This window comes from Ursus arctos, unplaced genomic scaffold (assembly GCF_023065955.2).
Source record: "Ursus arctos isolate Adak ecotype North America unplaced genomic scaffold, UrsArc2.0 scaffold_9, whole genome shotgun sequence".
Taxonomy (NCBI): Eukaryota; Metazoa; Chordata; class Mammalia; order Carnivora; family Ursidae; genus Ursus; species Ursus arctos.
The window spans coordinates 30,215,450-30,240,557 of NW_026623111.1; the positions used below are offsets into that span (position 1 = coordinate 30,215,450).

The window sequence follows — 25,108 nt, forward strand, 5'->3', positions numbered from 1 at the left end:
GAATGTTGGAGAAGGGCCTATCTCTTCTTGTTCCTCCTGGAGCTCCCCTTTCTTACAAGGCACTTCATGTGTGACTTACTGTCGTGTCCCTACAAGGAGGAGGACTGCAGTTCAAACCTGAGGAGCAGCATCTTGTGCTGGGACCAGCCAGGGGCCCCGGGTTCCATGCTTCCCAGTCAGCGCGGCACAGCTGGGAGGCTGTGTGCGTGTGCTGTGCTTTCCCTCGGCCCTGTCACAGCGCGGCCGAGTTCATACTGATGAGGCAGAGTCATGCTCTTCCCCGCACACCTGTGTGCAGAGACGGGGAGAGAAGAATGTAGCAGCGCAGTTTTGGGAGAACAGTTCGGCAGCTAAATTATCGACGTACCAACCTAGATCGTATTTATGACCCTGTCGGGAATGTCACAGCAAGGATTTCCATGGAGGCAGTTGTCTCTCAGGACCCCTGACATGTGGCTCGTTTTAAAGTTCTCAGAACCCATTGAAACCTAGTGTTTCTGAAAGGCTCTGTAGTTTAAGCGTGTTACATCCTTGTCATTATAGGGCATGTCCGAATAGTAAAATCTAATCCCAGGCTAACGTGTTATTGCGGCCCTTTGGTTTCATGGCCCTGCAGACCGAAGAAGTCTGTCTGTCTGTCAGTGCCCGTGGACTCCACAGTTGGGGCAGTCAGAGGTGAATATCATTTCTCATATTTTGCACCGAGGGACTGGAACCCCAAAGGTGTACGTGTTTACAGAGCTTTACAAAGAGGGACCACCAAGCTGGTCTTGGGGTGGAGGGGCCCCTGGCCCAGCTCCTCCATACTCTTCCCCATCAGTCTCTGTGCAGCAGCCTCCCTGCAAGAGTATAGGTCAGGGAAGGAAGCCAGATCCCAGGGTTGTTCTGAAGAATGTTAGAAGCATCAAAGGAGCCTCTCTTAGACCACCGAGCACGTCACATCCCAGGTACATATAAGGGACTCGATAAATACTGGTGTAAATGGCTTAGGAATGATCCAAGTTAAAATAATGCATGCATTTATTATTAGAAGAAGGTTCTCAGTGGACAGCTGACCAGCATCTTCATATTATCCTCACCCTGACCCTGCCACTGCACTCAGCCCCGTGCAAGTTGAGTACACGTCTCACAAGACTATACCCCAAGCACGTGCCCATGAAAAGAGGACTGGTAGAAAGCTATGCCCTCATCCCAAACCTGGGTCTTTTTGCATTGATAAGAAATGTAAAGGATCCACTTAGCCAGGCCAGATTTAGAAAAAACCGATGCTTAACTATCTGTGTTTTGTAAGTTACTAAACTACTTTCTAACAAGGCTACCCTTAGTATGAACAAAGAATGATATATTTAAAAATCATTATTATAAACTGGAACGTTGGTAATTGTTACCACCTACAATGAATCTGGGCGAAGGGGATATATTTTTACCCCTTCCCAGGGTTTAGGAGAGGAATAAGAGATGGATTTTTTATTCTGCGTGGGGTGCTTGCTGGGGTGATTTTTCCCCCCCGTTCTCCCTGGGGGACACTTAGCAATGTCAGTGCATTTTGGATGGTCACTACTGGGGTGGGTGGATGCTACTGTCCTCCCGTGCCTAGTAACATTCTAAAATGCACAGAACGGTCCCCTGCGACAAAGCCCAAAATGTCAGTAGTGCTGAGAAGTTGAGAAAACCCTGCTGTCAACTGTTAGGTTTATTTGGTGACCTTTACAGTGGATTAGCTTTTATTACATGAATTCAGAGGTGAAATTAATGCTAGTATGCGTAATCCTTCTTTGTGTTCTGCACTTGGCCTTGGCACCCTGGCTGAGGTCCGGACAAGCTTTGGCCATGTGTGAACGCCTGGATTCAGGCACCCAACAGTGACTGGGCTCGATGGTGGCAGGGAAGGGAAGTGGGCTGACGCAACACCAAGTACAGAGTGCTGCATGACGTAATGAAGAGTAGAGCTGCAGCGTAGAGCCCCAGAATGTGTTCTGAGGACAAGCAGTGGCAGCCTCACCAGGGAGCTTGCTAGAAATGCAGACTCCCAGGCTCCCCCAAAGACCTACTGAATCAAAATCTGGGTTGTAGCAAGATCCCCGCATGATGCTTGCACATCTAGAAGTTAGAGCAGCACTGGGTAAGCATTTTGTACTTCACGTGGTGGCTCTGACCTTGACCAGGTTACAAAACCTCACTGCACCTTAGTTATTTTGGCTGTAAAATGAGGATGACAGGGTCATCTGTTTCATGAGGTGGTCATGAGAATCAGACAAGCTTATTGGTGTTGAGGACTCATAGTAAATGCTTAACAAACTGAGCTGTGAGGAATAATAAAAAGTAGGCAGAAGTCAAGAACATTAGGGAAGCAACGTATGTCATCGTCACCAAACAATGTCTGTACTCCTTGCAGACCTAACAGCAAACACTGGCACTTCCTTATGCTCTGATTTTTGTCAGCAACCCGACCAGCAAAGAGTAATGGATCTGGGGACCAAGCAGCCTCGGCTCCCAGATGTGTTCCATCAGCCTGGCCTGGGTCACCCCTGCTCTGTTCACTACATTGCAGGATTTGAAAGTAATAGTAGGAATTTTCAAGACGCTCCAGAGGAGAAGGGTGGTGGTGAAGAGGAGGGGTGAGGTTGGATGCAGGAGGCTAGGGAACAGGAGTCCTTGACTGATGAGCAGGGTTTAAGGGTGAGGAAGAATGTCCAGACTGCACCTCGGGCTCTGTCACCGGGGCGGGTTCCTGGCTGTCTCCTGTGTGCCCGTGAAAGCACACTGGGCGCTGTTTGAGGCTGCCCCATGGCACCTGCCCCATGGAGAGGCCGTCTCCCCACCATCACTTTTGGGAAACAAGACCCTTCCAAATCCTTCGGCATGAGATGAAGCCGAACTTGAATCACCACCACAGTGTCCAGCAGAGTTTCAGCAGCCATGATGGTAAAAGAAAAAAGGGAAGAGCTCAGATGGAAGACTCCAGGTTGCAGGATAAGATTGAATAAGAATACTAACTAAAATGCCTTCTGAAAAAAGGGTCAGCTTCACCTATTTCGTGTTCAGTACCAACTAATGCTAAGTACACAAGTTTGGGGGGATTCATTTGTCTTCTGGGTGTTTTGCAGAATATTTTGCAATCTCCGATTTAAATCGGAACAGATTTGTAGTACTTTTCTTTATTTGGTTCTAAAAATTATGTTTATTGTCACGAATTTAGGAAATAGAACAGCAGCAGGCACATGCAAAGCTAGCACCCATCTGTCCCTTTTCTTTAGCAGTATCTGCCCAGCACCTGCCGGGTGGAAGGGACTGTGCCAGGTGCTGGGTAAACCCTCACTGACAGGGTGGCCTGTCTTGCCGTTTTAGAGCTTGCAGTTGTAAGTGGCTTAATTTTGATGTGTTTCCTTCCAGTATTTTTTTTCTGTGCTGTTGAGGACTATGTAAATAGCAAACAATAAAAAGCTAGTATTCACTGTATTCTTGCTGTGTGTTCGACCCTGTTTCAGGTAGTTTATAGGCTATGTATTAATCCCTGTAACACTTCTTTAAAAAAAAAAAAAGATTTTATTTAGAGAGAGAGAGAGAGCATGCATGCAAGCAGGGGGAGGGGGACTCCACGCTGAGCACAGATCTCTTGACCCTGAGATCATGACCTGAGCTGAAATTAGGAGTCGATGCTTAACCTACTGAGCCACCCAGGTGCCCCAATCTTGTAACACTTCTGTGAGGGAGGTGCTGTTATTCCTGCTCGACAGATTGGGAAACTGAGGCATAAAGGGATTAAGCAACTTGCTGAAGGTCACAACATCAAAAAATGCAGAGTCTTAATTAAAACCCAGACAGCCTGGCTCTGGAGCCTGACCTTTTAGTCACTGAATGGTCCTGCTTCTCATGATAATTTTAAGATTGAGATCCTACAATACAGACACTTGTGATTCCTGTTTTTTTACTGACCATTACATATGAACATCCTCCTATAATGTGCATAAACTACCCCCAAATGAAGAATTTTAATTTATTCACTCATTTAATAGGATCATAATGAAATAGTTGTAGATAGAAATGTGATGACAAGCATTTGAATGCTTACAGAGATCACAAAGCATTCTTAATACTTACCACAAGTTTTTTTAATCCAGTAACTTTAATAGGAGTTAAGATGGACAAGTCACTTTAGGAAATGAAACTTGTAGCTTGTGTTTGTAGCTTGTGTTTGATTTCATAGATTTCATAGCAGGAAATCAAACCCACCTTCAGCAGTCAGTGCTGAAACTGTTCTGGAAATTAATTGCGACGTGGAATTTTGTTGGAACTGTGCACTGGAAGAGATTGTATGTTGTGTTCTGGGTGGTTGTGAGATTTGGGTTGTCTGTGAAGGGCTTTTCACAGAATGTTAGGACTGTGATTTTATTTAGGTTCGGTTTAGAGAGAAGTTCCCAAGAATACATTGCCTCAGATGGGGCCCACTCGTATAACAACTTTTTTTTTTTTACTATTATGTTCAGTTAGCCAGCATACAGTACATCATTAGTTTTTGATGTAGTGTTCAACGATTCATTAGTTGTGTATAACACCCAGTGCTCATCACAGCACATACCCTCCTCCTTAATACCCATCACCCGGTTACCCCATCCTCCCATCTCCCTCCCTTCTGTAAACCTCAGTTTGTTTCCCGGAGTCCAGAGTCTCTCATGGTTTGTCTCCCTCTCTGATTTCTTCCCATTCAGTTTTCCTTCCCTTCCCCTGTGGTCCTCCATGCTATTCCTTATGTTCCACATAAGAGTGAAACCGTATGATAACATTGTCTTTCTCCGCTTGACTTATTTCACTTAGCACAATCCCCATGTCGATGCAAATGGTGGGTGCTCATCCTTTCTGACGGCTGAGTAGTACTCCACATAAGAACTTTTGCTGTTTATAGCTAGTTTCAGAGTAAGTAGGTGGGATGTTCTTTCTGCATGTCTATAAGGTATTTATTTGTGAGTTAGAACAGCACTGTGTCCCAGCCACATGGGGTCTGCAGCTGAGAAAGGTACAAATTCATGAAATGTAAAGAGATTTCAACTAGTAAATAGAAATTTGAAACTTGATGACATAGGAAACATTTGAATTATAGGGATATCTATTAGAAAGCATGAACTTCCAAGTCAGACAGACATTGGTTGGGATCCCAACACACCTGCTTATTCACTGTCTGACCCTGGGCAACTTCCTTTGCTTCTCTGAGCCTTAGTTTTCTCTTCAGGCCAATCCCTGTCTTCTGAAGTTGTCATCAGGATTAAATGAGTCTGTCTATATAAAACACCTGGCATGGTGCCCAGCACTGGGTAGAGGACCCGTTAATGGTCACTGTTATTATTGGCTATTAAATACACGTTAATCCTCTTCCAGAATACCTAGCCTTACAACATGGTGGTTAAGAATGCACATGGAAGCCGGCCTGCTTGGGTCCCCCATCCTGGTTCTACGCTTCCTAGCTGTGTGACATTTGACAGGTGTCAAATGTGCTTCAGTTTGCTTTTTTTTAAAATGGAATGGTTACAGTAGCTACGTCTTAGGGTGGCTGAGTGTTAAATAAACTAGTGTCCATAAAGCTGTCAGAACAATCTGGTACAGAGTGAGTACTCTGTGATTGTTTGCTATTCCCAATAATACAGTCATCAACTCAGAAGAAAATAGAAATATTACACCTTTAAAAGTAGGTATCTTTGAACGTTTCCTCAGCTCCTACAACTTTTGCTTCCTATTTGATGTATAATTTGATGGTTGTAGCTCAGACCTAACTTATTTCAATGCATATTAAAACTTGAATTTTCAGTCTGGTGATATCATTTCATAATATCTGAATGAACAGAAATTTTCTGATTTGACACTATGTTTTAATTTGTATTGAAAAAGAATGACTATTCTGAAATGTCCTTTCCTGTCCCCAGATTATTCAGAACTGGGAGAGCTTCCACCGCGATCTCCCTTAGAACCAGTTTGTGAAGATGGACCCTTTGGCCCCGTCCCAGAGGAAAAGAAAAGGACATCTCGCGAGCTTCGAGAGCTATGGCAAAAGGCTATTTTACAACAGATACTGCTTCTCAGAATGGAGAAGGAAAATCAGAAGCTGCAAGGTTGGTTTGCCATTTTTTAGAATGAATAGGCCTGATAGTTTATCTTGGCTCTGAAGTGAGTCACATCGGACATAAGTATGTCGTCTTTAAAAAGAAAAACAAGATACTCTAGCATATGTACATACATCTATATACATGAAATATGTTTACTTTTTCAAAGTCGAGTCAAAGCTTTTTACTTTCTGGAACATTCATGATCATCTCACCAACTCTATTAAATTATTCCTATATGGTCATTTTTAACATAACATCTAGAACTTCCAAGAGACAACCTTCAAATGTAAGCTTCAACCCTCCGAAGAGTATTTTTGTTTTGCTTTCTGTCTCTCTCCCTACTTTGCCCTCAGCCACAGTCTGTGCTTGGCTGGTAGGTATGAACTCATCCTACACAAATCAGTTCAGTTCGTAGCCTCACTCTTTGTGCATTTTTAGTGGGCTCCTGGTGATCTGAGGAGGACTGAGCTTTAGCGTTAGCTGAGTTCTACCTGAACTGATACCAAAGTTTTATATAGACAGATTCATTTAACGCTACCGACAACTCCAGAAGGCAGGTATTAGCCTGAAGAGGAAACTGAGGCTCAGACTAGCCAAGTTCTTGCCAGGGGTTATATCAGTATCAAAATAAGACGGGAACTTTGTTCATTTCCTGTTTCTATACTGTTGCTTGAACCCCAAAATATTACTTTCATAGTAGCTAAGAAGCTAAGAGGGCGATATAATGGAAAGAACATGGGTCTTGAAGTATGGAGCGTTGGCTGGATAGGAAATAATGGGCATTTTGATCAGGAAGTCAGACGTACTCTTTCAGAGGGAGGCCGTGCAGGCAGTAGGGTCATGCCATCACGGCCCAGAGCAGTTGTGCAAGTAGAGTACGTTTCATTGAACTTCTTGACTACAGATAATCATCTTTTATCTTGAGATCTGTATAGAGGTGAAGGTTATTAAGACACCAAATCTGATGAATAAGGTTCATAGTCCAAAAAAGTATGTCATCTTTGACCAAAAACAAGAAGTCAGATACACATAAGACCTTTTGCTATGAAAGTAGCTTGGTGGCTGGAATGGGCTACTGACGGATACAGATATTATGGGCTCCCCCGGTCCCCGGTATCGAGGCAGACAGGTCATCCCCAGAGAGTGCCATGGAAGGGGTGCCGCAGTGGGATTTTACAACAGTGAATGCTAAGTTTTCTTCCAGCTCTGTTTCCCTGCCATTTTTTGTGTGTTCTTGAAGGCCATTCTAAAAGCAGATGTCCAAATAAATCTTTGAAAAATAAATAAAAGCAGATGTCGAAAAGAGATTTGACTGTGATGATATCACTGAGCGTGCCATCAGCTTGATGACCGCTCTGGAGCACAGCACTCATATTTTTGTGTCTGTTGGTTGGGATTTTTGTTGAAAAGCGGAGAGGCAGTTATGTTCATTGTGTAGGTCATAAATCCTAATACTTATCCTGGCCAATCTTCTTGGAAATACCAGTCATGGAAAATCAGGGCGTAGCTGTAAAATGGGAACGGTGCTGGCTGGCTTCTTGGGATGTTGGGAGGAATCGTGACTGCCATTGACACGACAAGATCAGTATGCCACGAAAGCAAAGCTCTTGTAAAGCTGTGTAAATGATGACTAGACAGACAAGAATGAACGGGAAGAGTTTCGTAAGGTTACCTGGAACACCTTGCCAGGTGTTGCACTGAGTTCACTAGCCCTTGTCAGCACCTTTCTGCTGCTTCCTCATTTCATCTGGCAGTGGTCAGTGCTGGATGGTCTTTCATTCTTGCTGTTTGAATTAATTTCTCTTCTTAGCTGTTTAAAGTTCAACATATGTTTATCTTTGTGGTGAAAGCACAATAAGCTTCTTTAATATAATTTAGAAAGAATGGTTTCAGTGCATATAGTACCTATATTGCTGAGAAACTTAATCATCAGTAAGAGCCTGACCATGAATTGCCTAAAAAATATTTGGTGAGCTTTGTTGGGGTGGGCTGGGGGCACAACTTTCTCATTCAATACAGAAGCAAGGGGCACCTGGGTTTCTCAGTCAGTTGAGCATCTGACTCTTGGTTTTGGCTCAGGTCTTTGATCTCAGGCTTGTGGGATTGAGCCCCACGTCTGGCTCCACACTTGGTGTGGAGTCTGCTTGGAACCCTCCTTCTCCCTCTGCCCTCCCCCACCACACTCATGCTCTCACTGTCTCACATAAATAAATCTTTAAATAAATAAATCTTTGAATAAATAAATAAAAACGGAGGCAAGATTTGACAAGAACCAAGAGTGTACTGTGTACTAGAGAGACAGTCATTCTATTGCATTGGTTTTCTTTTTTTAGTTGCTTTTTATTTTTTTAAAGATTTATTTCATTTTTATTTTTTTAAAGATTTTATTTTATTTATTTGAGAGAGAAAGAGAGCATGAGCGTGCTTGGGGGAAGTAGGGAGAGGGAGAAGCAGACTTCCCGCTGAGCAGGGAGCCTGACCCTCCATCCCAGGACCTGAGATCATGACCTAAGCCAAAGGCAGATGCTTAACTGACTGAGCCGCCCAGGCACCCCGATTTATTAATTTCTTTTAGAGAGAGAGGGAGAGCGCACACAAGCAGGAGGGGCGGGGAGAGGGAGAGAGTACCTCAAGCAAACTGCATTGAGCGCGGAGAGGAGAGGCTTAGTCTCATGACCCTGAGATCACAAACTGAGCCGAAACCAAGAGTCGAACCTTTAACCGACTGTGCCACCCAGATGCCACTTTTAGTTGCTTTTTAAAGAAAGTTAAATTGTAGCTGGGAGTGGTTGAAATTGATCAGGTGTTAAAGCTGAATTGCTTGCTGTTTGGGGAAGAAATTAGAAGAACATGTATGAGGAGTTCTTCTACGCTTGAGCCTTTTTCCTGGCTTTCGAATATGTGGATTAAGTATCCGTTACTATTCCAGAACGATTGCATCTGAGAAAGAACCAAACCACATCATCTAAATCCACTTCATTCCATTGTAATTCAGTTGGAAGCTGAATTCTGATTTCCCCAGAGTTAAACAGCTAACTTTTCGTGGCGCTTGGTCAAAAAATGCATTGCCTGTCTCCCAAGCCAGCAGTCTCTGCCATGCCCCTCTGCAAGACCATTTTCCCCCTATCATAAATGGAGATGTAGGCAGCCTAATGCAGGACAGGGTGCGGTTCAGTACAGCCATGGTTTGGAGTTAGCACACTATTGCTTGTTGAACTTACTCCTATAATTCAGAATTTCATGCTTCATATTAAAGTTGATATTAAAGACACTATATCTGCATAATGGTATAACGGATCAAATTTTGAATTTTAATTGAATTGTAACTGAAGTTATTTTTTTTTTTTAAGGTTTTTTTGTGGTTGAGCAAGTGCAGTATGTTGGCTATAAAGTAAATAAAGATTGACTGTGATTTTTCTAAAATCTCTACAGGTTTGGAGGTCATTTAATCATTGATGCTTCCAGCTTCTTAGCCTTTCCTTACTAAGTTTTTAAGAGATGGTGGCAGTTGTAAGGACATTTTATCTGTGGAGGCAGTTGCTAATGGTGCACAATTGGGGATGGGCAGCTACAGCCCACCCTGTATAATGGGCATAAATCAGATCTGAAGATTGTTAGTCCAAAGTCCAAGTTCACTCATATATCCATGGTAAATGGTAATATATATTTTGAGGACTCTTTTGCAAAGTTACATTTGATCTCATGCAGTCCTGGATGCCCTAGCCCCAGAAATGCCCAGTCATGGGTTTGTAGACCCTTATTTAATAATTTAAACAGTTTGGTCTTGTATCTGATGGCCTTGACGTTTGTCTTGACATTTGTCACAAGCATGCACCAACTGCCTTGCTTGCTAAGACGTTTTGTAGGCTACGGATCTGAGGCAGCAGTGTTGGGATACTCAAACAGCAGGATGGTGCTTGGGCCAACAGTGAAATACATGGACTAAGCCTTTTCAGCTAAACTTCTGGCTGGATAGGATTGTTCTGTTGAGTTCAGAGCAGGTTCCTCATGTTGCTTACTGGGCTCTTCGGTGCAGCCAGACAGGCTCATAGCAGACCTCACTGCCAGAGAGACAGACAGCCGTTGGCACTGAGAGCCCAGTTTACCTGCGATCGCTGTCCCCAGCAAAGCTAGTCCTGAACCCAATTTGTCACAAGGGTTGTTTAGTGGAACCTTAACAAAATGTATTATTCCAAGTAAGAAGGAAAAGAGTAAAGTGGTAGACGAAAAATCGCAGGTGAGGCAGCCCCGGGCCCAGAGTCACCTGACTACCTACCAGCTGGTAAATTACTCTGGGCAAGCCCTGTACTCGCTCTGAACTTCGGTGTCTGTGTCCATGAAATGAGAGGCCAGACGAGGGATCTCTGCAGCCATTCTAGAGCCACCTTTTGATGCCTTTGTACTTGAAGGTGGTAATTGGGTCCGTTAAGTACTTAATCCATGCATCCGATGAATCAGGTCTTACTGTTAGGGGGGCATTAACCAGATTAACGGAGTTAGCCTTTGCTCAATTTCTAACACGGAAAAAGAAAATATTTTATTTCATGTTATCAGCACTTAATTTGTAAAGCAGTGTTTTATGCTTTTCCTTATTTGCCTTTATATTTTTGATAATTTGTGAGCCTTGCTGATTAGTAGACATTTTATAGATGTTTAGTATATTTGATCTCCTTTTAATCCTCATCAGAGCAACTCAATAAGGTAGCTATAATTCCCATCTTAAAAATAATAGGCACTGGGTTCAGAAGTGTAGTGGTTAAGCTGGGGGTCTTCAGATCCTGCCTCCAGCACCTGCTACTTCTGTGGCCCTGGGCTGTGAGCCTGCTCAGCCTTCTCTCCTTCTGAGTAATGTGCGGGCAGGGGCGGGGGAGTGCACGTATTTTCAGGGGGTTGGGGGAGGACAGACTCGTGACATGTTTGCATTGACTTACCAGTGTCTCCAGGACTAAGAATGACTTTGTGCCAGGAAACTTAACAGCTTAGGTGGAATGGACAAACTACGTGAAAGGTGCAATTTGCCAAAATTGAAATGAGAAGAAAAAGATCTGAATGGCCCTGTATCTGTTAAAGAGATCACATTCATATTGAAAATCTTTCACTCGGAAAACTCTAGGCCTAGAAAGCTCCACTGGATTCTGTCAGACGTTTAAGGCCTCTGATAGTTACAAGCCTCATCCCAGAAAAACTGTGTAATTAATAACAGCAGGCTCTGCGATGCACTGGATAAGGGCAAGGGCCCCAGGCCCCTCCATCTCCTGCTTAGGACCCTGGAGGAACTACTCAGCCTCTGTGCCTCGGTTTTCTCACCCAGAGCCCTGCCTCGGAGAGTCATTAGGATGAAATGTTACAAAGTATTAAGTACATAGGATATCGTATTTGGTTGTTATATCATAAAGACAGTAGTCGATCAGTTCTGCAGAGGCCTAGGTATTGGCTTATATTTAGCTACGCATCCTACCTGCTGTCCTTATACACTCGTAGTCAAGACCTGAGACGTGAGGTGGAATGGATTTGGGGGCTGACAACATTACCACTGTGTTGAAATAGGATATAGTGGTTTTAGATGTGAGTGAAGTTGTCCGATCCGATCCTGAGAATTGTCAAGTTAAACTTTTCCTTTACTGATTCCCCTCCCCTCCCCTGACCCCATTTTGGTAATTTAGGTACAATTCTTAATGTAGTTTAAGCTGGATATTTTGGTGGGAAGTAATAACTACCTTTGTGTATTTGGGGCAATGTCCAATGAAACGGGCAGATTTCTTCTGTTGAGCTGCAGGAAACAGAAACATGACTAAGTAGAAGCTACCTAAGGAGGTTTGGCTCTAAACAAGGAGGAACTGTCCTTGGAGAGTCTCTCCTGGTTCAGATGAATACATTTTGTTGGTCTCTAACCATGCCAGGCACCAGGAATTTTAACACATAACTCCTGTCCTTGAGCTATTTGTGGTGTAAGAGGGTAGCTGTGAAGATCGCTAGAACTGGACAGGTATGGGATATATTTTAGTAGTAGAGCCAACAGGACTCATTGGGGGTGAAGAGGCAAGAGAAATCAAGGATACCTCCTACATGCATTTACTTTTTTCCAAGGTAAGGAAGATGGGGTGGGGCAGGAACAGTGACTTTAGTTTGGACCTGGTAAGCTGGCTGTAATGACTCAGCAGTGATAGGTGAGTAGGCAGCCATAGTGTTCTCTCTAAGGTGTGTTCTTAAATGATCTCTTCTAGCCTCTGAAAATGATTTGCTGAACAAGCGCCTAAAGCTCGATTATGAAGAAATCACTCCTTGTCTTAAAGAAGTAACCACAGTGTGGGAAAAGATGCTTAGCACTCCAGGAAGATCAAAAATTAAGTTTGACATGGAAAAAATGCATTCAGCTGTTGGGCAAGGTAAGCTTTAGGGGAATCCCGTCCAGCCATCCTTACCTCGCATTGGTGACTGGGGAGAAGTATGGAATAAAATAAATGTTCAAGTCCGATTTCGGTGGCCATTTCTCTCCTAGTTACCATGTCTTTCCCTAATCTGTTTCCAGATATCTTACTTGATGTAAGTTTTATCACTGTTAGGATTCCTCTAGATTAATTAAAATGCTCAGAAGCCCAGATAATAGGAGGAAGGTCGGAAAACAGGGCTTGATTGCCTACAACCTGAGTAATGATGACACACTCTGAGTTAAATGGTAAAGTGAAAACTAATTGCATGGCTTCTCTCTGAGCACTCCCAGGAGACAACAGAGTTTTGTGCACAGACTTAAGAAAGATAGTCCCAGGTTTAGATCCCAGCCCTACTGATTCGCCTTGTGATCTTAGGCAAATGGCTTAACCTCCCTGAGCCCCACTTTCTCCGTGTGTAAGATGTGGGTGATGGCAGTGATTGCTTCGAGCAGTGAATAAGCTGATCCCTGGAAGCACACTGCCCGTGCCTGCCATCCTGGGAGGCCCGGGTGAATGGGCGGTATTTGCTGTTGTTCAGTGTGGTCTGCAGACTGTGCGCCAGTCCACACGCGACTGGCCTAAGTACAGAACTTGAGACTAAGCATTCAGAAACTTTTCCAGCAATTTGATAAGTGTAATCCTTAAAGGAAAAAAAATGTGGACTTACAGTGTGTCAGTCTTTTTTTTTCCTGTTTCATTTTTCTATAAATTCACTTTCAGCATATTTTATAAAAGTATCAGCAGTGGTGGAACACTTTCAAAGAAAACAAAAACTGGTCCTTTATCATAGCTAGTTTGAGTAGCTCCATTTTACATCTTAACTTTGATGATTGTTAGTATTCAAGTAAAACAACTATTTCTTTCAAGTAAATGTGTATTAGCATCTGCTGGCCAGATTGGAGGCTTTCAGAGTCTAATCTCGTGATTACTATGTTCTGGTCAATGCAGTCATGAATAACTAGGAGTTTAGACAAAGCTTTGCAAATATGTATGAAGCTTACAGTTTTCTTCTGACTTTATTAGCATCTCAATGGAAGAAGTTACACAAGTGTAATTCATCTCTAAGACGGTGGGGCAAAGCAGTTTTCTGTAGCCTACTACAGACATTATTTAACCTTTATCTGAATTTTACAACATCAGTTTTAGTAATAAGAGGTTATTGCCAATTGATGACTTTCCCCTTTCTATGGATAAGGAAACTTAATACTTAGTTGTGATGGGCCTAGGGCCATAGAACTGCTCACACACCCATCTGCTAGAGTTCTCACCACCACACGGTACTACCTGTGGTTGAACCTGCCTCGGCAGTGCTCTTCCCAGAGACCAGAAGTGTGGCAGGTGGTGAAGAGTCAGACTCCAAATTGGCCAGCGGCTCCCGATGTGACCTTCAGCAAGTGTCCTTGCCTTTTCGGGTGTGGGCCTCCTGGCTGCTAGAATGAGAGGAATAGACCATCCTGAAGGTCTCACAACTCTCTTCCAGCTCTCACATTCTTTGTGCCCATAGTGGTTGCTGGAGGCATACCACTGCACCAAATGGCCCCAGACTGCTGTCTGGAAAAAGGAGAAAACAGAGAAAGGAATGAGTCTGTTCTTTCCCTTTTCATTATTGACTACATGAAGGTCTTTAGGTGGCTTTTCTTCTACAAAAGGTAAATCACATGGGTCTGTGACAGCTATTCCAAATGTTTGAAGTTCTTAGAAGCCTGGCATCTGGGTATATTGATTTTCATTATGCTTTTTACTAGGGGGCACTGATGGAAACACTCTGGGCATCTGGAACCTGTGTGGTGAAGTTTGGGATAGGGGATTGTATAGTTTGTATGCTGAGGTGAGCCAAGTCTGGAATTCCCTGTGTTATCTGACATGGCCATGTCGCCTGCTGTGGCAGGAGTTCTGTATTTCTAACTGCACAAAGGGCTTAGTCAGTTATTTGGTTGGTTTCACCACGTAAGATGTAATGACTTCAAACACATGCCCACAGTCCATCTGGTAGCTCAGAATAAAAAAGGAGATTAAGTCAGAACCACTCCTTTGGCCTTCTAGGTAGAAGCCAAGTTACTACAGAGACTTTAAAAGAGAAGACAGTCCTATGTGGGTGATGAGGCCGTTTCTCCTAATGATCTGAGGACCCCCTAAATGATGGAAAAAAGGGATTTATAAGCTTCCCAAGTTAAAACTGGACCAGAGCAGCAGAATTAAGGTGTCAACTTGGAAGAAGGAAGAATAATTCCGTGTTTTAAATAATTCAAAGCTTAATTTGGGTTTAAATGATTTCACTAAAGATAGCAAGGTAGAACTTTATGAACCAGAGTGTACTTTTTACGAACGACATTGCGAAAAGGCTGCCTGAGCAGTTGGCAGTGTGCGCCAGGTGCGGACACTCCTTACCTTTGATCCAGCAATACCACGTCTAGAAACCTACTCTAGAAATCAATCAGTCAGAAATGCACTGCAGTAGGAAGAGTGCTTATTGTGGCATTGTAGAGTCAGAAACCAAAACTCAGCCATGTGACCGTCCTGTGCCACAGTCCTTGAAGATGATGCAGTAGATTTGTAATTACTGGTGCAGAAGGTGTCTGCGAGTAGTAGCGTGTGGTCTCACATACAGTTGGATATTTCTGTGTGCACATTCGTAGGAAGCCGTGCATGCCACGTTTGCGCATATCTGAGTAATTGACAGGATGACCACACATCCGGTTTACCCAGCATAGGCCTGGTTTACAGCTTGCCCCAGTGAAATAATTCATACCTTCCTCCCTTTGCTTTCAAGAGCTTCCTGCTTTGGGTGGTGAATTATATGTTCACTCTAGTTATGAGCAGCTTTTCACTTTCTTTATACCTTTTGCATTTTTAGAAGGGCTTTTTTAAAAAAAATGGTGAGCACAAATTACTTTTTTTTTTTTTAAGATTTTATTTATTTATTTGACAGAGAGAGAGAGACAGCGAGAGAGGGAACACAAGCAGGGGGAGTGGGAGAGGAAGAAGCAGGCTCCCAGCAGAGGAGCCTGATGTGGGGCTCGATCCCAGAACACTGGGATCATGCTCTGAGCCGAAGGCAGACGCTTAACGACTGAGCCACCCAGGCGCCCCAGCACAAATTACTTTTGAAGTCAGTCAAAATAGAAAGGTATTTACATTTAGGGGGAGAGTGGCCTTCTGTCCATGCAGAATCCTGCCTGCAGGCCCAGGCTAAGAGAAGGTTAGGAGTGGAGGCAAACTGAGCCTAGGGAAGGGGGTGCCAGGTCCTCAGCAAAGGCACTGGCTCCAATTTCGATGAGTCTTTGTTTTTAAATCACAAAACTTAAGCTCTCTTAAATACCAGAGTATGCGGTACTGTCCAATGACACAAGCAATATCTTTTCCTCCAAAAAATAAAGGTTTGATAAGATAATGGGAATGATTTAGTAATAAGAGGAAATTGGTCATCTCATACCATGGGAAAATTTCCCAGTCTGAAAAAAATATTTTGTGAAAAGCCCCACTATAAATCACTTAACATGTTGACTGTTTTTCAAGCCGCATTTACTTCTAATACCGTTTGAAATGTTAAGGGCTTGCTCGTGCTTGTGCAAGTGTACTCACACCCTAAGATACTCCTCTGAGCAGGGGCAGCAAGGAGAGAAGAAATGGAATAATATAAAAAGGCAGACATCAGGGTGTATCAGTTTCCTGTTGCTGCCATAACAGATGACCACAAAATTGGTGGCTACAGCAGCAGAACTTTTTCCTCGCCCGCCTCTGGAGGCCAGAGGTCTAGAGTAGAGATGTCAGCAGGGCTGCCCTTGGCCGCTTGGGGAGGCTGTCGGCATTCCTAGACTTGGGGCTGCGTCGCGGTGGTGTCTGCCTCCTGGTCACACCATCTGCTCCTCTTGTCTGCTCCCCTGTGTCTCCTATAGAGACCCATGTCCTTGGATAGAGGGCCCCCCCTGCATAGTCAGGATCATGATCTCAGTTCAAGACCTTCATTATAATCTAAAAATTCTTTTTCCAAATCATGTTCACTGGTTCCGGGGGTGAGGATGTGGACATAGGTGTATGGGGGCCGCCGTTCAATCCACTATGTAGGGTCATGAGATGGATGCTGAGACCGGCATTTAGAGAAGGTGCAGGTGTGGTCACAGTTAAGTGTGGCCCTGTGTTTCTCCCATAAGCTCACCTTTTTTATTCTTTTACAACTGGTATATGTAAGGGAAAAATCAAATTACTTACCATACCTAGAGTCTTTATTTATTTACTTCTTTATTTAATTTATTGGTGGTGGTTTTTTGTTTTTGTTTTAAGTAGGCTCCATGCCCAGCATGGAGCCCAGTGTAGGGCTTGAACTCATGACCCCGAGATCAAGACCTGAGCTGAGAATCAAGAGTCAGATGCCTGACTGACTGAGCCATCCAGCCACCCCACCTAGAGTATTTCTAAGAGATGGCTGAGTGATTGTTCTAAATAGTTCCTCGTGGATCTGGTAATAAATGACCTTGACTGTTCTCTGGCTTAGAGCCACAAATGACGATTTTATTACCAACTGCCAGGCAGGAACACTACTTACATTTTTCCAGTACCCGTCTGAGAAGCAGCTTGTCTGACTGTTGTGACAGAGAAGGCATGACGAGAGAAACAGCAGTCCTTTGCTCTGCTCTGCTCCGAACCAGCTGGGTGACCTCGGGTGAGGGATCTGTTCTTGTGGGCCTCAGTCTCCTTGTCTTTACCGTGAGGATCATCATCCTGTCTCCCTCAGCAGGTCTCTGGGCGTGACAAAGTGCTTAGAATGGTGGCAGCGCCTGGTGACCTCGTGGTAAATGTCACCTGCTGCTGAAACTTCTCTCAGATGTGGCCAGTGGAAAGCCAGGAAAACGGTCTCCCTGGGCAGGTGGTCTGACTAGCAGGAAAGTGTACAAAGCAGTCACAGTTCTTCCCGAATGGAAGGAAAGCTCGGTCCCGAAATCAGAGCTTCCTCTTCTCTCAAGAGCTGCTGTGAGGGACGAGAGAGGTTCCGTGTCTTATTTGGCAGGCTCCCTTCTCTCCCCATTTCTACATTTGGGCCTCGTAACAACCGCAGAATGGTGAACCAAAAAGTTTTGAATCAAAACCGTCACTTTTGGTACTGAAGTTTGCCTTAAATAGCATCATTGGCTTTAAGAGAACTTTTCATAGTTTCAGATGACATTTTTATTCACGTTGAGTATTCAAATCAGTTGTAGTTAAAACATGGAGTAGAGGCTCTCGGATAGCTTTTCTTGTTTTCGGGTCCCGTTGAATGCTCCCCGGGGCACATTTGTGTGGACAGTATCCAGCCTCTCCTCCCTTTCCCCGCCCACCTGGCACACGGTGTTGAAGCAGCATTCCCCAATTAGGCTGCTCCCTCCCCAGCTCAAAAACATTCCGTAGCTCCCCAGAGCTGCCAAATAAAGTGCAGGTTGCTAACCCTTAATCTCGCCTCAATAAAACCCTTCCAGCCGGACTGCCACCTGCTCCCTCCACAAGTTCGCGCTGTGCCCGAGGCACGGAAACACTTCTAATTTCTTCCTCTGACTCGTCTTGTCTCTTCCCTCCCATGCTCTGACATCTTGGCACAAGGGAAGGATTCCATGACCTCTTGCTCTCCTTCATCTGAACCCCCTCACTCGGCTCACATCCCTTGTATGAGACGACATCGTGCATTGTAATTTTACGTGCCTGGGTGTCTTTTCCTAGAACGTTACTGATTGGCACCAGATAGGGGCTCATGTCATTCACAGTTCATCCCTTGCTGGGTCTAGCCCAGTCCGAACATAGTATGTTTTTGAGAGCTGAAAGGAAAGTGAGGGGCCGGGGAGGTGGGGGAATGATGGGCTGTGGAGGGAGGAAGGAAGAGGAGCAGATAGGACAAAATTTTGGTTGTTTCCTTTCTATTTCAATGCTGTTAATCCACATGGAACACGAGGTTGGGTCAGTGGAATGAAACCGAACACATTTTGATGATTAGGTCGTACTCTGAGCATAAAATCTATTTTCTGTCTGCTCCCCTCCCCCCGAAGGTGTGCCACGTCATCTCCGGGGGGAAATCTGGAAATTCCTAGCGGAGCAATACCGTCTTCAGCACCAGTTTCCCAGTAAACAGCAGCCAAAGGACACGCCGTACAAAGAACTCTTAAAACGGCTCACCTCCCAACAGCATGCGATTCTTATAGACCTCGGTAAGTCTGCAGTCAGTGTGACATGAAAATGGAAGCTTCGCTCACTTGAAAACTGTGAAGAGACTGTCTGAGTTATTTAGTGATCTGCCTTTAGGTTCAGCAATCAAAATTTACCACTGAGCCTTTGAATTGGAAAAGCCCTGGAGTAATCACAGATGTCTTCGAGTATATAAAAATCTCTCTCTTGTCTGGGCGGCTTGTTAACCCTGCTCTGCTTGAAGGCTCCAGTCGAGATCGTGGTTCAGTTCAGTAATTCTGATATCGATAGGGGGTTTGATAGTCAACCGAAGGAACATCCTGGAAAACTTAAGTGTCAGAACTGATGCTTGGCCTAATTACAGGAGCCTCTCCCTGGTCTTTACTAATTACAAACAGGATTTACTAGAAAAATTGTAGAAAGCAGTTGTGGGTGGGTTTGGGGCCATTTTATTTTGGGAACAGGGTGGCAACCTTGTCTCTTGAGAGGGTTACCAGCACTAAGATGGAACCAGTGTGTTGACTGTGTCTGCCATTGTCCCAGTGAAGAACTCATGGGATTAGGCCATCACTAGTGCGTATGAAGGAGCCCCTGACATGTCAGTGGCCGCGAGTGGGGTGAGCTGGGGTGCAACCTCATCTGTCTGCCGCCCCTCACAGCCGCTGGCAGCAGGACTCCCAGGAACCCTGCCAGCCCCAGGTGGCAGGAGCTTGGGCCTGTGGCTTTTAGAGCACATGGTCCTGCTTCTGGAACGTCCATCCTGGCTGCCTCCGCCAAGGGCTCCCCAGAGTTGCTGTGTGTGCTTGGGACCCCGTAGTGGCCTGGCTCTCTGAGGTTCCTGCAGCGTAGCAGCCGGGGGGAGGGAGGATATTGCCCAGGAATTTGAGGTGTGGGCTGGATGAGACGGCATGGAGTCTTACCTTTTTCGCCACGTAGCACATTAAAAAGGGTTAACTTCATACAAGTTCTTCTTTAGGCCCACGCTCAGATGTCCTCTCCAGGAAACTGCCCCTGACCCTGAGGCCTCTTCTCCCACCTTCAGACTGGATTAGGTGTTTCTGCTAAGCCTTTCTGTCCCACCCCGTGCTGTCCTGCCATGATACTTCCCACATGCCTTATTATTAGGAATATCATTATTAGTTAAAGCTAGTACATAACTTTATCTGGGGCCGAATGTCGTGTAAAGTTACTTAAACTCCCTTCTTTAGACTTCACAACACGATCAGGTAGGTATTGTTCCATCCCTGTTGAGAGTTGAGAAAATTGAAACGCAGAGAGGTTAAGTACCTTGCTCAAAATCACCCAGCTGGTGTGCTGCCGAGCCGCATGACTGCAGAGCCTGTGCTCTTTGCCCCCCCGCTGTCCTCAGTTCCCCAGCAGTGCCTTTTTGTCGCCCTTCTCTGCTGTTGGACGCAGCCCCCTGTGGGCTGGACTGGGGCTGATTTCCCAGTGTAACCCCAGCTCTGAGGACAGAGCGCGTCACATAGTAGATGCTGGTGAAATCAGCTGTTGAACAGGGGGCACCGCACCAGCGCCCCACTCTCACACGACCCCCATAACAGCCTTGGGGGCTCGGTCCTGAATCCTCTTAAGGAAGAGCAAACTGGGGCACTAGGAGGACAGCTGTTGAGCAGGGACACACGGTTAAAGGGCAGGACCTAGCCCTCTGGAAGGCAGGCCCCTCCTTCCTGAGGCCCTCTGAGCCCGGAAGCCCAGTGCATTCCCATGGAGACGGCTGGCTGGGTGAAGGGTGATGCTGACAGGCCCTGACTACCCCTTGGGGACAAAGTGTGAGGCATGGAGCTGGAGCCCATTTGGCCCACTGACCCCCAGAAAAGCAGTTTTGTGCACTGGCAGCTGTGTTTGCTAATGTGATGAGTAACAGAAAAATGACATTATGCTCCTATCACGTGAAATGAAGTGAAAAATGAGAGTAGGAGGTGGGAGAGGGTGGGAGGTACAGCCAGTTTCTCTACCTGCCCCCCACTCCTTCAGGGATGAGAGGAAGAGTAGAGGGGGGAGCACATTTTCCCCTCTCAATCCAAATGTTCTCTTCTCTTAGTTTTCCCTCAGTATTCCTCTCCTCCTTCCCCGGGCACTGTCGGCCCTCTGCTTCCTGGTGCTCAGACATACTCACTTTTCTGCAGAGGGGGAAGAAAAGGACAGGTCAGCACCAGGGCCCAGGGTGGGGGGACCTCCCCCACTGTGAGCCCACTGCAGACTGTCCCCCGGTTGGCACTGGGTCTGTATGAGCCGAGACTTTTCCTTTTCTCATTCACAGGCAGAGCCATGTCTGCTCATCCCCACCTGTCTCCCACCCTCACCCCTCTGCCCCCTTCCCCAGAGGCCAGCTGCAACTACCGCTCCCTGACAGCACTGGCCGCCTCTCCAGCTCACTTCTTCCCCAGTCCTGGCCCGGCCTCCACTTTGGATGACCTCTGATTCCCGCCCAAGGCCCAAAAGAAGCGGTTTCCAACAGTACATTTTCCAAGTAACCTCTGTGCATTTCTCCAGGTTTTATCCAGGGGCCCTACTGGAGCCGGACTTCTCTCCTGACCTGAGCTGGGGAAACCACCCAGCAGTGGGTCCAGGGTCCACAGCCTGCGAGCTCTGCTTGGTTGGGTGCGGGGAGGCCTCACTTAGGAGTTCCTGCAAACTTCGCCAGCACTTCCTGCTCACCTCTCACCAGGGGGTGGCATATGCCGAGTGAGTTGTTTGGTCTACACCGTGGCTAACTCGAGGCCCAGTAAAGGTGTGTCGTGCTGAGCAAAAAAAAATCAGTATTGCAGTTTTTCTTAGGAAGTGGCATCTGTGTCCTGGGCCGGAAGAACAGAGTGCCTCTTGGTTGGTTGTATTTTGGGTCTTCGTGAGTTTCTGTTTTCCTGCCTCTTGCTTTACTTTCTGAAATTAGCTGTTAGTGTAATTAGTTTTTTGTAAGATTTTGTCCTTCAAAGAGTAAGAATAACAGACTTTGTGGTCAGGTAGTGCTTTATAGTGATAAAACTTACTCTTAAGCTTTGTCCGATTTCAACTTTACACAACCCTCTATGAAATTGGACACACGTTATTTCCACTGTAGAGGTGACAAATGAAGCCCAGACAGGTGTGTGCTTTGCCCAAGTTACAAGCTACTCAGTGGCAGAGAGTTCTGGAACCTAGGTCATCTTCGTTTCTGTATGATGTCCCTTCCAGGACACCATACAGCTTCTCTCTCTCTTGGATCTCCCTACTTCATGCCAACGCAGCTTTCCGTGCCTCTAGTTAGGTGGCAGTGCACTTTCAGAGTCAGCCACACCCAGCCAAGGGAAAATAGCTTCTCTCGGGGCTGAGCAGAGGGTACTTAGGAGATCCTTCTCAGTTCTCAGTTCGGGAACCTGCCCCACCCTTTAAGTTGGTTTTACCCGCAGTCATTTGTGCAGCCCACAGGTAATCGCAGCCTTTCTCTTCCCTGCTTCTCCATACTGAGTGGACGGCATGGACCACCAGACATCCTGCCTCCTGGCTGTGCCTCCCACTCCCACAGTAAAAGCTGCCAGTGACTAAAAGCAGCAGCCGGAGACCCCCTTCGGGCTCCCTTCCTCTATCCCCTAGCACTTCAAGGGCTCCTCTCCCTGGTGTCCCAGCCCGGACGCCTTCCAGCAGTCAGTACTTCCACCCCTCAGGCTCTCCATCCTCTCCCCTGTTAGGAGGGATTTAGCCAGAACAAAATGTGAACAGGTCCAGAAATGTAGGAACACCAGGAAATCCAAGAGCAGAGGCGGGAACTGCTCCCAGCCCCCCCCACCCACGTCTATTACTTGTGTTATTAATCTGTGTTTCATAGGTCAGTGAAGTGGTAACCGTGTTTATATACTCCGCAGAGGTCTGGTGAGTCTTTGGTGACCAGAGGTAGTATTTTTTGATGGACTTCTAGAGACCCTGCGTCGGTGACGCCTAAACGGGGTTAGCCATGCCCATGCTGCCGTGAGAGGCAAAGCCTGTATCCAGAGGCATCCAGCATGGGGGCTGTCGTATTGATTTTTGCTTCCACTTAACATATTGTAACCAAAGGTATAAAACCTGCTGGTATCTTAAAGAAAAGGAGCTATATCCAACTGTTACCAAGAAGAATTTTCTGCTTGCTGTTTTAGAGTCCATAAATATGAGGAGAGGAGCCTCCAGAATGAAGGGTGGGCTAAGTATTGACGGAGACTGTAGCAGGGCAGACAGGGTCTTCCCTCCGCCCTGCCGTTTTGGTAGTTCGCCTCGCTTGGCTGTGCCTTGGGTAGTAGATGGGTTGTTCGTGAGCAGCAGGTGGGGGCTGAGAGCGAGCACCAGCTTCTGTGTCATCTTTGGGTTCAAGTCCGATGTGAGAAACTAAAAAGCGTTCATGGCAAAAACCAGAAAAGACCTAGAAATTGCCGTGCGGCGATCTTGTTCTAGAACTCCCGTCTGTTATGGAGGTGAGTTGAACAGTCACAACTGAAGTGTAATAAATTCCTGCACCAACAGCTACGTGCATAATTCCAAAGGGTCTGTCGTTGTGGTATTATCAAGACCACATCATCATAACATATCGATCATCTAAATGGCGTATCGATCACTCTTTAACCTCAGAGTGATAAAACGGAATGTGGGTTTGATAAAGTGGGGTGACCTCGTCTCTTCTCGTGGGGGTCTGAACTCTCCCTGTATCCTTCACGCCAGTTCGTGGTGTGCTGGCAAAGAGCCAGCTGCCCCGCACCCCTCAGAAGAAGTCCTCAAATAGAATTTGCAGACTTCCACAGTGGAATTACTCCCACCGTGGCTAATCGCAAGCCACCAACTTGGGGCCACTGATCGTGAAACTTAGCAGAGATGCGCCCGGACACGGGAGAATGCAGTTCTTGTGCTCACTGGACTCTGCCAGGTGTTTCCTAAAAATAATCTGCATGTAGAAGCACTCTTTCTATGCCCCACCCCAGCTCCGCCCCATCTCCTCCAGGAGTGAGGCCACAGGTAACTTCTGGAGCACCTGGTATGTTCCTTGCCCCCCTCAGAAATACACGTTCTGGTGGGGAAGACAGACACGAAACCACTGATAACCAAATTACTTCATTAAAGTTGTGAGGAGTGCTACAAAGCACATTTTTTCTCCAGCCCTTCTCAAATCCTCCTCAGAGCGAAATGCAGCAATTTAAGAAGAGCTTAGGATCACAGGTCTCATCAGGAAGGAGGCTTGGAGATCACTGGGTTGTTAGGGTTCCTCCTCGTCGCCAATGGGGAGGCCAAGGGTCACGGCAGAGTGCTGCTGTGCCACCGTCCCCTGGAGATGCAGAAATCTCAGGCTCTTGGTGAAAGAAGCAAGAGACAGAAACGTGTTTGTCCGCTGTGGGGGCTGCTGCAGAGCAAATGAGTGAACAGCTTTCCAGGTGGCCCCGTGTGTGCGCCCGAGAGGTCGCGGGCCTCCTGGAGCAGCTGCAGCGAAGTGAACAGGGCTGCGGGGACCGGGGTCTCCCCCGAGATTAAGTCAGCTGGGCCTTGGAGAGGGGAGGCTGAATGGTGTTTCTCCTGGGACCAGGCAGGGGTCACTGCAGGATCCCTTCAAGACCTTGTGAAAACGCATTCCTGAGGCCGACCTCCCTGATGTGCGGTTGAAGGAGAGTTTCTGGGTGGGGGCCGGGCATGTGCACAGGCCCTCGGTGATTCCGGGTGTGGTTCGTGTTTGAGAACTGCTGGAAGGAAGTTCATCCTCACCTGCAAAGTGACAGGGAAGGAAAGATTCATCCCCGAAAAACATCCCTTAGAAGGACGAATGCTTAGACTGTTGAGCACTGTGTGAAATGAAGTTGTAGGCTGTTGAGAAATATGTGTGAATCGTGGATCTCCTTCTAGGTCTTTCCAGCGTGTGGCTCCCCTTAGACACATGAGACACAAAATCATTACAGGTCTTTTTAATACAAATTAGGAGTTTCCTTGTGCTCACGTTTGACTCTCACCACTTTGCAGTCTCCTTCTGTGTGTGACGGAGACTCCGCCCTAGAGAGAAATCTGAAGGGCCTGCATCTCCCTGCTTGGTAGTGAATGATAAAACGGAGTTCAAAGAGGCAGGTCCCGTAGCCTGCTGCATTTGTAGGAAGGGTTGCACAGTTTTTATCCAGTTTCCTTCTAGGTGGGCAGAAGCAAGGTACTTTTCCTAAGCTGCAGTCTCCCGGCGCCAGGATGCTGCTCCCAGGTGGGTGGGCGGGGTGCCTCCTTCTGCAGCCTGCCCCACTGAGTCAGACTCTCACTCGAGGATCTTTCCACAGGCTTCGAACAAGAACGGTAAACAGCATTTTGCTCGTAGCTAGTGTGCTTTGAGCGAGCAGTGAGGTACAAGGGGCTAAACGTGTTCTCGCGTGTGCACTGCCCAAGACTCCAGTCCCCTTCTGGGCATTCACATGCGGAGATGCGGTCTTTATAAAAGGAGTTTTTTCT

General features: G+C 46.2%; 1 protein-coding gene across 13 annotated transcripts in view; it reads left to right on the plus strand.

Annotated features, from left to right (window-relative positions):
- TBC1D1 (TBC1 domain family member 1) overlaps positions 1 to 25,108 on the plus strand; it is a 224,117-nt gene that overhangs the window by 172,089 nt on the left and 26,920 nt on the right. For all 13 annotated transcript variants that reach the window (XM_044387658.3, XM_026508719.4, XM_044387659.3 and 10 more), the window contains 3 exons: positions 5,916 to 6,101; positions 12,320 to 12,481; positions 18,538 to 18,696. In XM_044387658.3, the coding sequence (XP_044243593.2) occupies positions 5,916 to 6,101; positions 12,320 to 12,481; positions 18,538 to 18,696 (507 nt within the window). The remainder of the gene's footprint in view (positions 1 to 5,915; positions 6,102 to 12,319; positions 12,482 to 18,537; positions 18,697 to 25,108) is intronic.